The sequence below is a fragment of the Hylaeus volcanicus genome, chromosome 1 (assembly GCF_026283585.1).
Source record: "Hylaeus volcanicus isolate JK05 chromosome 1, UHH_iyHylVolc1.0_haploid, whole genome shotgun sequence".
Lineage (NCBI taxonomy): Eukaryota > Metazoa > Arthropoda > Insecta > Hymenoptera > Colletidae > Hylaeus > Hylaeus volcanicus.
Genome location: NC_071976.1, coordinates 24,713,093 through 24,727,762, shown reverse-complemented (window position 1 = coordinate 24,727,762; position 14,670 = coordinate 24,713,093). Strand labels below are relative to the sequence as shown.

At 41.5% G+C, this 14,670-nt stretch overlaps 1 protein-coding gene across 3 annotated transcripts in view; it reads left to right on the top strand.

Annotated features, from left to right (window-relative positions):
* The window catches only part of LOC128874031 (plexin-A4), a 420,285-nt gene that overhangs the window by 310,864 nt on the left and 94,751 nt on the right, over positions 1–14,670 (top strand). For all 3 annotated transcript variants that reach the window (XM_054118278.1, XM_054118269.1, XM_054118287.1), the window contains one exon: positions 2,848–3,030. In XM_054118278.1, the coding sequence (XP_053974253.1) occupies positions 2,848–3,030 (183 nt within the window). The remainder of the gene's footprint in view (positions 1–2,847; positions 3,031–14,670) is intronic.

The following is a 14,670-nucleotide window of genomic DNA, read 5'->3' as shown; positions in this document are numbered from 1 at the left end:
CGATATCCGTGTCTCGGAAACGTTTAAACCGTACACACGTGACACGTGTACCTACGTATCGTATTGTACGTATTTTAGGCGAGAGCTCTATTATTTAGTCTCCTTGTTCCACTATAAATATCCAGTCTTTCCGTATGCTTATTCAGACATCAATTATTATTTTTTTTTTTTCTATGACGAATAACATCATTTTTCACAAGGGCAATCGCGATCCTGTCGGCTGGATAACGAAGTTCGAGTATCCACTTTAATAAAACGGTAAAAGATGCGATTTCCAGGTAACAGGTCACTTCATTACATGTTTGTCATCATGAACGATCTCGCGTGACAGGTCGCGGAACTGGTCTTGAAACCAGCTGTCACCCCGCAAAACAATCGCGTCTGTCGTGCAAACATCCCCCGCCTCCCCGTTCCAAACAATTTCCGCACGGACGGTTTTTCCATTCTCGGACCTCAGAAATAATCGCGCGAGTCCAGACTTTATAATACCGTCGTATAATACACGGTGTTAAGAACAGTTTCGAGTGTAACAATAGCGACCATCCGCGACACGATTAATCAAACGCCGTCCGTACACATTCGCGTCGAGAACTTCGCAACAATCACCCCCTGTTCGTCTAAATTATTCCAGAACCGTAGACCGCACGTTTCGGAATTAATGGGTTGTACCACCTTGGCGACGACAAAACAGAGCGTATCGTTGTGAATTTTTTATGTCGACGCTGGCGGGGGCCCGAGTGAGATTAATTTTTTGCAGTGGATAGACCCTATCGTGAGAGCTTCGATAAAACATTTTTTATTTCTTGATTAGACCACTGTGATGCTTAGCTTACAATGTTATACATAGCTGAATGGCAATACAGGATTGAATATTCGACCTATTTTAATAGTTAATATTTCTTCAATAAAATCGAAAATATCAAAGTGATGACTTAAACCACCCGTAACTCTACCTTTTATAAATCATATCTCAATTTCAACAAAATTGTGATTATTTTTGTATACTTACTTCAAAGTAAACAGATAGGAACTCCGAAGGGCAAATGTGCAAAATCAGCACATCGAGATTCAACCCTCTGTACCATCCATATTATTTAAGAAAGAGCTTTCTTGACCTGGCGAGAAATAAAGTATAGAAATTGAATATTTCATTGCATTTCTACGACACGTTATAACATTTCTGAAAAGAGATGAATACCATCAAAGTGACGACAGAAAACCCCCCTGATTCTGCCCATTCCACGTCATGCTTCAATTCCATCGAAATCCGTCTGTCCCGCGGAAGAGACTCGGAAGGAAACGGGAAGGAACCGGAAGGACGGTGAGGCGGTCGCTGGGATTTCTTGCGCTGCGCTTCTAAACACGAAGAGGAACGTTCGGCACAGGGCAATAAAGTATCGCATCTCGTCGCGCGACGCGATTAATCGCGGCCCCGCAAGAATTAATTGCCGACGCCGCGATAATTTATCGTTGGCCGGCTCGCGGCGATATTTTAGCGCGGTTATTTTTCGTGGTTCCGCGCACGCGCGATAACCCCGCGACCCGCTTTCCTGCGACGAAAACTGGCAAGGAAACCACACGCAGGATTCCTCCTGCCGCGGTCCGGCGCGTTTCCGCGGGATTCGCACGATCGTCGTCGATCTTATCGTTTTCTCGTTTAACCTTGCACCCGCGTATATTCGATGGCAGATAAAGTATGCACGAGGCGTGCATACGCGACCGTGGCTTTATCGCGCGACGTCTTAATCCCTTAGAAAGCCACAATGCTCGTTAAATATTGATCGCGCATTAGCAAGTTGCGAGGACTTTCTTAACAGGTGCTGGATGAAAGCTGTGCCATTGTGGAAATCGACGCCAGGACGCCTAATCGCATTTGGCGGTTGGAAATGTAAGGGTTCGATTCAGGGCCACGGTTTAAGGCCACAAATTGACATTATGAGGAATTAATGTAATCCTTCTTTTGCTTTATAGAGAATTGTTATTGGTTTGTCTTCGTGATTTAAAGTGATGGGCTCCAAGCAAGTGGTGGTACAAATTTATCACCCTTGTTGTTTCATACTTTTATTATTTTCTATGGACAGTAATGTTGAAGGTGTATCTAGCTGACAATACCTTCAAGAAGATGGCCCATTTTCTATGCTCTATATCTGAGTGCAATATTTGACCATATTATCCAATCCAACTAATTCAATCTTTAATAGAGACAGTCTATTTTAGATCGCAAATAGATCGCAATAGCGACACAGCTGCCACCAACAGAATGTTACACCTCCATTAATTCATACCAAACAATCGAGCGCAACGTAAAAATAGCCCCATCGCGTTGATCCCGTTCCACGCGATGACGTTCGTCATAATAAACCGCCCTCATTTGCGTAATTTGCCGCGTAAACAGATTTATTATCGATAAAAGCTGCATCGGTTACGATATTGCCAGTTGCAAAATTAATGCGAAACAATGAACTCTAATCGACGCCAATGGGATCGTTTCACGCTCCCTTCGTTTCGTACGCGTAAATGTTAATACAGATGGAAATTAATTACCGTCTATGATAGAAAATTTAATCGCAACTAACTGTCGACGTGTTCGGTGGCGCAACGCGATGCAAGACATTTTAAAATTCCAGCCATCGCCTAATAAATTATATAATTCAACTAAAACCAATCCAAATCAATATTGACCAGTTTGGCTATTTGTTTAGCCAACTATACGAATAATCGTTGCTCCTAGCAACTTACCGTATGCTCGTAATAACTTCGTCACGAAATTGCGTTTACACATCGTTGGGCGTTGGTGGTTGCGACTTTTAGTGGTAATTAACAACGGTTTCGTTTGTCTCTTTACAGAAATTGCAGACGATCAGCGAGGACTTCTGCGGTCTGGACGTGAACACGCCTCTGGGAGGCGAGGACGCGATCGAGGCAACCGCGGTGCTTACTTTCAACACTTATCTCTCAGCGGTAGCCGCTACATCCACCGGGGACTACACCGTGGTCTTCCTGGGCACCCGCACGGGTCACCTGAAGAAGGTCAGTGCACGATACTCTTTATCTCGTCGATCGAAGAAGCGCGAGACCCGTTCGAACGGTACCCGCCTGTTTCATTAACCCCTCCATACCGAGGTCACTAATGTATCCCACTGGCCATCGTGTAAATCCATGCGATACTTCGGGAACTCATTTACAAAATAACTTCATCTATAAATTGCGCGAGGCCACTTCATTTCCAATATGTCTTAGAGGATATGAGAATTGAGAAAATCGCGACTTTTTAGTAATTTCTTAGTATGCTGGAATTATTATTACTTAGTAGTCGCGATCAGTTATGAGTATAAGAGACAGATTAGGAATCAATGCTTGCAAATATCGAGGGGTGCAAGCGGAGAAGAGAAATCTACACGTGGTGGTTTGTGTGATTTTTCAGCTTTAATGATCCAACAATTCAGAATTTGTGATTATTATCTGCTAAGATACAATGGCATATTAAAATGGTTTATATTGTTATATGTTATGGTTTATATTGTATATGACTATTGTTATTTTTCTTTAAGACAACAGCAACAAAGTCAGACCGTTACGAGATCTCAGAAAAAAGGTTTTTTAAGCTTCTAATTTCTATTTTTGAAGCTAAACGTTCTATTTAGTTATTCTAGTTTTGTTGTTCTCTATAAGCTGATATATTTTTAAAATAATCACCTTTACGACTCTTATAATTTCCAGTAAAAATCGTCTCGCGGTCAAAGGGTTAATTTAGACAAACTTTTTCAATAGACACAAAGGGTATGAATACCTATGGGACTGCCTGTAATTATAAATTCAAAAATTCACGTACAATCATGTAATGTATTCCTGGTGTAATGTTCGTACTAGCGATATTCTTTTTTTGTTGTCAGCTATAGATTAACAAATTTATGTTCAATCATAAAAGTCTCCTTAATGTGATGCTCTCACTATCGAAGAAATATTCCTAAGAAACTAAAATATTCTTTTCCTTCATTCTGTTTACTGATTTGTCACCTCCGGGAGAAGAAAGAAAACGCAGCCTAAACTCGCCGATCTCTTCCATTTCCCCGAGTTGTTAACAATCGGAGCGGTATTCCGCGAAGTTGCGAACACGTTACGGCGGAAAAGTTATGTGGATTTTCGTAGCCACGGGAGTGCAGTAACGAAACGGAAGGAGGGGGATTTCGCAATAAACGTCGTGCAACCTGTGCCACCTTCGCGCTCATTTTCCTCCCGCGGTAGCAAACTTCAGAAATTCCTTTCACACCAACACCTGACTACTTCTGAACGATAGCGTGCTTGAACGTGGGAGCCCGATGAGTGAAGTAGAACGCCCCAGTAAAGCCCGGAGCCACATTGTCCTTATCCGCGACGGGGTCGAAGCCATTACCCCTCTCCCTCTTGCCCTATGATCGACGTATGCCGCTCTCTTTCGCACTGGACATAATTAATCCCCCAATTGCTCCCGCCGCGACGAAAGTAATCACAATAGATATTAATGCAAACGACAGAATCGGGGCTACAGGGAAACCCGCTTTCTGCCGTCGTTCCATTAGCCTCGGTTCAGGTAGCCATTACGGAATATCGTTGGCGCATGAAGCGTTAACGCTCCCCGAGGCTAATGGACGGTCCGCGGCTCCGCGAACTTTGGCAGCCCTGAACTCATGCTCGAACTCGACGGATCGAATGGCAGAAGGATCTCTCCAGACGCCTACACACGCGGCGAGGCACACGTACGCGCGCACACGCCGTCGTTAAATTAATCGTGATACACGCTCGATTATCCACGATCGTGAATCAAACGTCGTCTAAGCGTAACGCGAGCTGCGTAATTGGCTTGCGCGCGATCCACGACGCCGCGGCGGGAGGGGGTGAAAAAAGACAAAAGTGGCGGGCGAATAGTAACAAAATTATGGATCTCCGTGAAATCGTCGACGGGAAAAAATCGCCGGACGGATCGTTAGCCCGACGGAGATGCATTTCCAGGAACGCGATATTCCCGCGTTTGGCCCTCTCTCGAATCCGTCGTAATTAATCACGATTATCGGGCTAAAATCCTCTCCGATTTCTTCCGCGAACGACGCGTCGACCATCGTTGTCGTTTTGTTTACGGAATCGCGTTACTCGATATCGGTGGAAAACGTTCGCGAACTTGGTGGACGCGGGCCAGAGATGGGCGGGATTTCATTCGAATAGCTGGGACGACGCGGAGGGATTTATTCGCAAGGTTTATGCGATTTGTGTCTCTATACGAGTCTGGGAACGTTTTGTTCGTTCAAAATGAGGCGTACCACTTTATAAGAAGAAGTGGAATTTTTATTCGAGCGATAATCAGAAAGACTGTTCATTTTCTTTTTTCTTCGTCAATACTGCGATAAAGAACAGTTTTGGTGAGATAATTATTTATGAATGGCGAAATTGATGTTTTATTTTGGGTACGCTAGTGCACTCGTATGCTATACGAGCATATACTCCACTTTATACGTACTTATTTATGTTTTATTCAAGTTTCCATGTAGATAAGGATTCTGTCGATGCTTGGTGTGAATTCGCGAGAATATTCACTATGCGAGATGATTTTATTCGGGACTATGGAAATAGGTTCCCTATTGGTGCGACGGTTCTTTCTCTTTCGACCGTTCGGGAGACTTCAATGCCCGCATAGGAAGCTTCGCTGGCGTTAGCTAAAGCGACTGAAACAAAAATGTATTGTGGATGAATGATTCATTGAAGTCACTATTCTAACACGCCTAACGTTACATTCGATTGTACTATTTTATATAAAATTGCTCCTTTTGTAGTTTCAAATGAAAACATTATAATTGGGGAAAGAAAGTGAAGGATGATGTTCGATAATATTGATTTTATAATACTCGTTGGACAGGAAAAATTGTACCAGACTATGGTCATAAAGAACAAAACACTGTATAGATATTTAGATGAATATTTGCTAACAAGATGCTGGTCAGAAAAGCATTTATTAGAAACATTCTCAGCCATAAGTCTATAAAAAGATCTATAAGAAAATACGTTATATGAATATTAAAATTCCATACAGTGATATTAATTATTAATGAAGCAAAAACGTGTAGATAAAATTAAAGTTAACCATTTCGTGTCGTATATTATAAATTCGAATGTCTGTTCATACTAATGACTTCTAAATTGAAACTACGCGTTAATGTGCCATCGTACGTTATTGATCATGAAACTGATTTCAATTTGCGGAAACGACAGCTCGCGTTAACTATTCTTGATGTGAATATCACTTTAATTTGGTTGCGTGTAATTCAAGCTTCCACTTTTTGCATCGTCTATAAATTAAGTTGATACGTCCCTGGAGGTTCCGCTGGGTCTTCATTAACAACCCAATACCAGGCCCTTGGAATGTCATTCCTGATTGGGTCTGGCTCGATTAATCACAATCGCCGCTAGATTCTCGCCAATTTGTTACGCAATCTCGCGTCGGAACGCAGCCGTCCCGGCGCTATAGGCGCGCTCGAAACGGCGCCAGAAAGGAAACGCCGGCAACGATTGGAAAAATTCAATCTAATAAATTCGCGTGTCATTAGCGAGGTGTGTCGTTAGAAACTTGCTTCGACGAGAGGTCGAAATGAAAATTACAAGTAAGTATTCGAATTAACGTTTTAGTTGGTTTGCTTTGGGCAGGGTTACTCGTAAAGTACCTAAGTAAATTATTATTTGAAACAATCTTGTTACGTTGTTTGAAGTGAGAAGTACTTTAAATAAATTTTGAAACAGTTACATTATCGATGACATGATATCAGTATTCTTTGATTGAAGGTAATAATAGTCTAATCAAAGAGATTCTCGATATTCTTTGCACATTAAATGTGCTTACAAAAATTGTTATCGACTTTATTATTCGGTGCTACCAATCTGGTTTAACCGTCAATTTGATGAATTTTTCGGTTCAACTAAATATATTCTACATCTCTTATACATTCAACTTTATACTTATATATATATATTAGTCAGTCTCATAAATATTCGTACCCTCTATGTCTATCAAAGAAGGTTGTCTAAATTAAATAATAGGTAAAAACGATGTTTTTAAATAAATGTTTCGTTATAAATATGTACATGGATAAACTTTATACTTGTACATATGTAAAGAAAAATTTATTTGGAAATATCAAACTTATCATTTAATTTAAACAAATTCCTTCAATATACACAAAGAGTATTTATGCGACTAACTGTAAGGTCATTAAACGTAGTAAAATTAAAAAACTACGATACATATCTATATGATCCAGAATACTTACATCATATATGAACAATATAGATCTATTTATTTATTCCTCGTAAAAAATGCAAACTAACTCTCGTCAACGTCCAAAGTAAAAAGCAGTCCTTCTCGGTTCGATTTATGTCCCATCTTAATCTATTAATGTTCCGCGACTGGGGACACTCTATTACCAGCGTCGAATTTAATCCTAATCGAGGCGCTATTATGCGACCATCGATTTGCATAACGTGGCAGGATTTTTCCAAGGGATGAGGGGAGGGGGTGAGGAGGAGGGCCCGCGCCACGGCTCGCATTCATTAGCGGGCGTTAAAGAAAATGCAAAATCGCAGCCGGGAAATCAAAGTACGAAAGGGAATTTATCCTTGAGGGGGTCGCCCCGGAAATTTGCAAGTTAACGAAGTTTCGCGTGGCCCCCGTCGTTGTTCGTCGTGATTAATTAAAGCCGCCCGTGGCCGTGGATCGTCCGGGCTTCGATTATAATTATCTGTGTGCAAACGCGAAACTCAAATAGCTCGGCGGTCGAGCGCAAATACATCGTGCAAATTCGCTGAAAGGAACACGAGAGGGGGTTGCCGCCCCCCGACGATGGTCCTCTTTGCCGAGCGTTCAGCGATTCGAGCTATTAAAAATTTATCGATACTCGCTGGAAGGGTCGGGGAAGGGATGTCTGAGTCCGGTTGAGAGAGATCGATGTCGAAGACGTGTATTAAATTTGGCGTTTGAAGTATTGAACAGGTGTCGAGTCTGTGAATTTTTTAAAATCAATCTTTTCTTAGCGTTGAAGGATTAGATTGGGATTATTATAGGGGTAGCTTCTGTAGCAAGGCAGTAGAATTTTACGAATTTTCCAATATTATTCAGCAGATGTATCGTGCACTTTTCGTATATTTAGAAAATGCAAGAGGATCCACATTAAAAATTTTATTGGAAGAAGAGCATTAAATAATGTGCTACGTTAATCACCTTACATGTACACTGTATTGAAATTTATATATTGGGAATATGATCGAGCAAACTATTACCATTTTTAATATTCCGTTCTATCAAAGATAATCAAGCAAGCAAACAATAGGAAAGTTTATGTTAAACTGGGTGTACCTTCCTTTAGATATTGCGAGCGATGGCGCCTCGAGTTTCGAGCGTTGGCCATTCGAACAGAGATTGAGTATCGTCGTTTACGAGATCGATAAATCTTCGAGTCCGTAGGCGACGAACAGATGGAGATTTCACGCGCGCGAGGCTGTAAATAAAATAAATTCACTGCGAATGACGGGGACGTTGACCAGTGTTAAGTGCGCTCGAGAAAGTGAGGTGAAAAGCAGGTATGACAATCGCGTTTCTTCTTTCCAGTTACATTTTTTGTTTCTCTGTTCGATAAACTCGATTCAACCTCTTGAGATCTGTTTTTTGAGGTTTAACTTATTTTCTGGTAACGAGTATAGAATGAATCATTATTGTCTGTTGTTGCAGTACAAGGTAACGGATGAACGAATTGTTTTCCAGTAATAAATAATAAACGAATAAATTTTTGCTTAGTAAAAGATAGCGAATTCATGAATTATTTCGTAATACAAAGAAAAACGGATGAACGAAATAGTTCGAATTAAAGAAAGAAAATAACGAAATGAAATATTCTGTAGTAAGAAGGTAAGTGAATAAATTACTTGTAGGAAATTAAGAATGAATCATTTTTCAATAAAAACTAGCGAACGAATTGCCTCGCATCGAAACGCAACGTCACATTTCGTGTAGGTTGCCATGTAGCAGCAGGTTTAAGGTGGTTAACGAGCGAAAGAATCGCGGTTTCGCAGTGTTTTCATTGAAGTTGATTAATTAAATCTTTCCGCGGCCAGTCTTCCATCCACGCCGCCATTGTCAGGAGAACAAACTGCCAGTCAAGATTAGAAACCTCAGAAAGTTGGCGCTTAGCAGTTTCGTTCCCTTGCACCGCCATAAATCCGTTTGATTAGCCTCCGCGACCACGTGTTCGCTGTTCCGCAATCTGCGGAAATTTCATTCTCTTACCTGTACGGGTTCGCCGTTCCCATCGTCCGTCTTCTTTTTCTTGATCAAGTCCGCTCGTCTCCTTCCTCTGCCCATTGCTACATTCTTCGTCTGTGCTTGGCTGCACCTGAATTTTATTTTTCCACTTCAATTTCTTTCCTGTTGCGTTTCGTCCACGCTTCCTACATTTTTACCGACTTCCTTTCAGGTTCTTTTATCGCTACGGTGAAGTATACGATACTTTAAAAGCCCCGACGTGCGTCTAAATCAGCAGTACGTAATAGCGTGTCTACAAGGTTCTTCTATCCCAACTGTCCAAGATGGTTAGCTCTCTATCGCTGCTCCATCGGACATGTAGTAGCCCCGCGAGCCGTGTACTATTTGGTTTGAGTATCGATTAATTCGTGGACGTATAAGCATCCAGGAAATAATTTCTTTCCGTCGATAACGCTGCCTGCAGTCGTATGTAGCCATTTATCATTGACGTTTAACGCGTACGATTAACAATTTATGGGCAGTTTCGATACCGGTAAGGTTAAGTGGCCTGTTCCGACTACGATCGACACTGTCGATTCTTTTACAGGTTTTTTTCCGAATAATTTCTCTTTTAATCGTTTGGCGCTAGATCGAAATGGTTTGTTACAGATGCAACGGACACTAAAATTCGCGTAGTCGACATTTATTTACTCCCTTTAAAAGGAAATTAAAAAACAAACGTATGCTCATAGCCTGACAGAATAATATTAATTAATTAAAATAATTTCACTCCAAATGGGGAAGTTTATTCGTATAATTTTGAACGTGGAACGTGGAAACGTGGGTATTACGGAAATGAAAGTAAAACAATTATTTTAATTAATTTCCTGGAGGGAGTGGCGCGGAGAATTTTATTTTTTCCTCGATTTTCCTGTATCACTGGACCAGTTACCATAAACACCTATCCCCCTGGATTCGTTTGGCCGCGTTTTCGGAGGTTTCCTCGGGGCGCCGCGCCGCGTCGCGGATAGCAGATTCGCGCATCGGCCGTGGGAGTTTATCGCGGTTGGATTTATGTGCTCGATTTTTAAGTAATCCACGGTAGCTCGTTGCTCCCCTGGGCTCCCGTGGGACGTTCTTTCGCGGCGCCCAACGGCGTGGCTCGTTGATTCCTGTTCGAAGCTCTCGAGATAGCGGGGCCCTTTAAAAGCGGATGTTTATTGTAACCGATGGCCATTAGTTTTACGGCGCAGGTGTTGCCGCTTATCGGGCTGCAACGAAAGTGGCAAACTGCTCCTGGATGAATATTTCAACGGTATTTACGGCGAAAACGGCGAGGCGTAATTCGGTTCCCCGGTTTGCCAGCCGTGTTTCAATTATCCATCGATCGTGACTGTTCTCCGAGCGACGTGTTCTCCTTTTCCTCGCGGCAACGAGGGAGAACGCGAAACTCGATCGATCCTCGGTTGCTTTTTACCTGGTTCGACAGACTTTCAGAATGCCTCTCTCGCTTGTACCGCGACGATCGTTTCCCTTGTTCGAAAACAATGCCACTGTTACTACGGGAATGATCTTCGAGCCGAGTTCTTCTGTTTTCCCCGTCCATTGAAAGGCATGCTCGCGGACCAAAGGATCGTTTGGGAGTAATCAAGGCTCCGGGGTTGCCTGGACCGTAATACCGAGTGTCTTCGTAAACGGCGGACAATGCCGTGAAACGCTTGGCATGTGTGTACTGTTATTTTCTCCGCGGACTGATCGATTCGACGGGTGATTGGTATCTGTTGCTGGTGATTTAAGGGATCTCGTTTGGGTGGTCATGTTGTTCTTTAATTGAGAATATACTTTAGCATTTTATGTAGATTTTCTAACGTAATTTTCTAACGTTAATATATAAAAAGGTGTGACAGTATTTTCCAATCAAAAGTCTACAATTGAAGACGAACAGAAAATTCTAAATACTCGAGAGTTATAAAGACATTTAAACTGAACAACCGAGTATTTTTTCGAATTTTCCAAATGATTCTATAGATGGTTGCCCAATTACAAAACTACTTTTTATTTTAAAAGATCTTCCACGTCAATTCCGTTCGCCGATGCTGGATAATAATTCGTTTAAAGGAACAGTGAGATAAGGAAGGTTCGCGGGCGATCGTGTCCCGAACTATCACGATCGGCGTCGATGGGGCATGTTAATTGTCGCGGATGAGGCTCGAGATGATCGATAATCGTCCCGTGACGCGTTGTTTATCGTTGCTGATCGGGCCGATGCTGCAACGAGATAGCCGCGTCCGAGAGAAGCACCGCTCTTTGCCACGCCGTTGAGACGTCGTTGATTCATGACTCGGCCCGTCCCGGAAGGTATTAATTAATGATCGCCCTCTTCTACATACACACCAAGCGTGGCCCCGGGTCGCGGCGAAAGGTTATCCCGAAGGTATTTAAACGCTCGTGCTCCCTCCACCCCTTGGCAGCCCTTCCGTTTATTTCTTCGATTGTCGTGCGATCGAGCCGCGAGAAACCGGTTGTCGGTTTCAGCCTCGACAACGTGGACGCGAGTAAATCAACCGGTAGTCGAAGCCTGCTGAAAGGTTGCTCGAAAGTGTTGAATTAAACGGCGTTTAATTCGCGGCGAAGTCGCGGGGGCCATTGGAATTCGTTAACTACCGAAAGGGAACGCTACAAACATACAAGTGAGGCTATTTCGGGGATTTTTTTCAGGGTGTATGGAATATTTTATATAAACGATTGGTACGTATATTGGAAGTATGTGCTTTGAAGGGTAGTTGTGCCAGTTTTTATTGGAAAATGTTAATTTGTACAAGAAGTATGAATTTTTTCGTGGCACGTTAGCGAAATTTTGTTGTTACATGATGGAACTTACATGTAGCAAGTTTCTGTTGCTTTAACGATGTGAATTGAATGTAATTAAAATTTTTCGAAAGTAGGCGAATGTTGATATCGTTGGGCTTATAGATCTATAAAAATATCTATTTATTTAAAACGGAGTGCTTCTCAAAAAGCATAATGAAAAGCAGCAGTAATAATCAGCTTATGGAGCTTGATTCAATTAACATGGGAGTAATAGAGTTAAAATTTCAAGTAAGTTGAATAATTCCTTTCCCATTTATAGCCATAAATTATATACTTAATTTATGTAAACCTAGAATACAGTAAAGACCAATTCTCCAAAATTTAAGTCATCGTGTACATTACGAACAAAACCTTGTGTAACATTCAGATCAGGCGTTCGCGTACGCCATTCTGAATTATTAATATTAAATTATTCACAAGCCCATTACTGTCACGACGCATAATAAAAATACTCGAAACCCCAAACGAACGTACACACACACGGCAGTGTCCTGTAAGAGTGTCAGTAATTAAATCAACGCACGCGGTTGGGAATTTAATTACTCGCGGCAAAAGCCGTTGGAAGCTTTTCTATTCTTTCTGGTGTCAAAGCCACGCCAGTTAAAAAATTAATTGCTGCCTTCTCGAAGGTTTGAAAATGCGCCGTTGGCGTCGAGTCCCCGAATTTAGATTTTTTCGATAATTAATCTGAAACTTGAACGGCGATGGCGTGTCAGTGACCCCGAAAGCAGTTTTCTTCTTTCCAAGAACGATCAAATTCGTTTTGACTGTAATTTATAAATGTATTGCCAGGTTCTGCAGTAAATGCAATTAATTGTGGACGTTTGCGAATTAAAATGAATCCTTCGTCGTGGAATTTCATCAGCTTGAACTGCTACAGCCGACACTGCTACGGTCGGTCTAGAAGATCCCCAAAAAGCTGTTTAAGAGGTTAAACGTTGGGATAGAATTTCGTTGGAATTTAACGTTTGGTATCAACTTCACTGCTATTAAAACCACGACGGAGTTATATCACAAGTAAAAAAAGGAGAGAGGTCTTCCATCAGAATTAATTTCTTGGTTTATACATATTTAAGAAGAAAAGAACAAAGATAAATCCTCTGGGCAGACCTCTTTATCTTTTGATTTTTCAGTAAGGAAGCTTTTTGATAATGTATCATTGAACAATAACATTTGCTTTCTCTTGAATTTCACACTAGGTCCCTCTTGTTCTCAAATTAATAAGTGTATTACTATTTTTCCTTTTCCCTTTATTTATTAATATACATTTATTAATGTACATATATATCCCTTTATTTATTAATATACACCTCGATCGTTCCGTAGCCTCCTTCGAAGTGATACTCCTATGCAATAGAAAAAACCAGAGATGATATATTATAAGGAAACAAATCTATAAAGAAATCTTTTCTATTAAAGTGATAAATCACGATTCGATATTTCAAGTGATCGTATTTTAATCTTAACGCGACAGTCGTATCCCAACGGTAACATAGTCGCAATGCAGTACGAACAAACAGTATATCTTAATGTTGCCGTCACTCATGTTCCCTTTTTTGGGTTAGTTCTGCGCCCAGTGAAAGCAGAGGCTGAACGTATGTACGAATCTGGCCAAGAGCCTTTCCAAACGCAACCACGAACACCGTCATACATTAGTCGGTAGGAAATCTTACAATTACCCGGCTGACGGTGATTAATTCGTTTAGCGGCCAGACAAAGGCTACAAATTTTTACGAGTCAATCGCTGGCCAACGGTTTTTCATTCGAATTCCGTTCCTCGAGTTAAAAAGCGAAAATGGATTCGATGACAGGGGTTGCGTAACCCCGGTGGCACATGCGTGATTACCGCGGAAGGGATTAATTTTAGACGCTGGAAGCTGCTGGCTATAATACTTTATTTACGAGATTATTACGGGATTATTAGAAACTCCAGCAACGGATTATTAGAGGCCACGCAACGGTCTTCTCACACTTTCTCTCTATCGCTGTTTTCTAAACGCTCAAGGGTTCAACTGAACGCCCTGGGAACCGGGTCTGCCCCGAGGAGATCGCTCAAACATAATTTGACCCGCGGTTATGCGATCTTTACATGTACATGGCTGGAATAAAGGCTTCTTTAGTCATTCCTTGGAGGAGGAACCTGTGAAAATAATTTTTAAAGGCGGGGAAGATCGAAGAGCTGCGGTGCTATAGCATTCTATGCGGACCCCGGTAAAATTAACGAACTAATCAAAATTCTTTAAGGATAATGGTGTATGCAACCAACTACAAGACGATTTCACAAAATTTGTTGTAACAAAATGGGCAGATACAGGAATATTGATTTGCATGGTGAATACTGAAGCTTCCCATTCGAAAACCATTTTGTTAAAACAAAGATTCTTGGAAGAAGTGGCTTGGAGCTAACTGTATACACGATTTTCTTTTCTGTTTCCTTTACATTCATTTTAGTAGACATAAATAATCATCCCCGTCGTTCTTGAATATTTCTTCATTCTTAAAAATTACTTTCATACCCTAACATAGCCACTCAGTGGATGCAA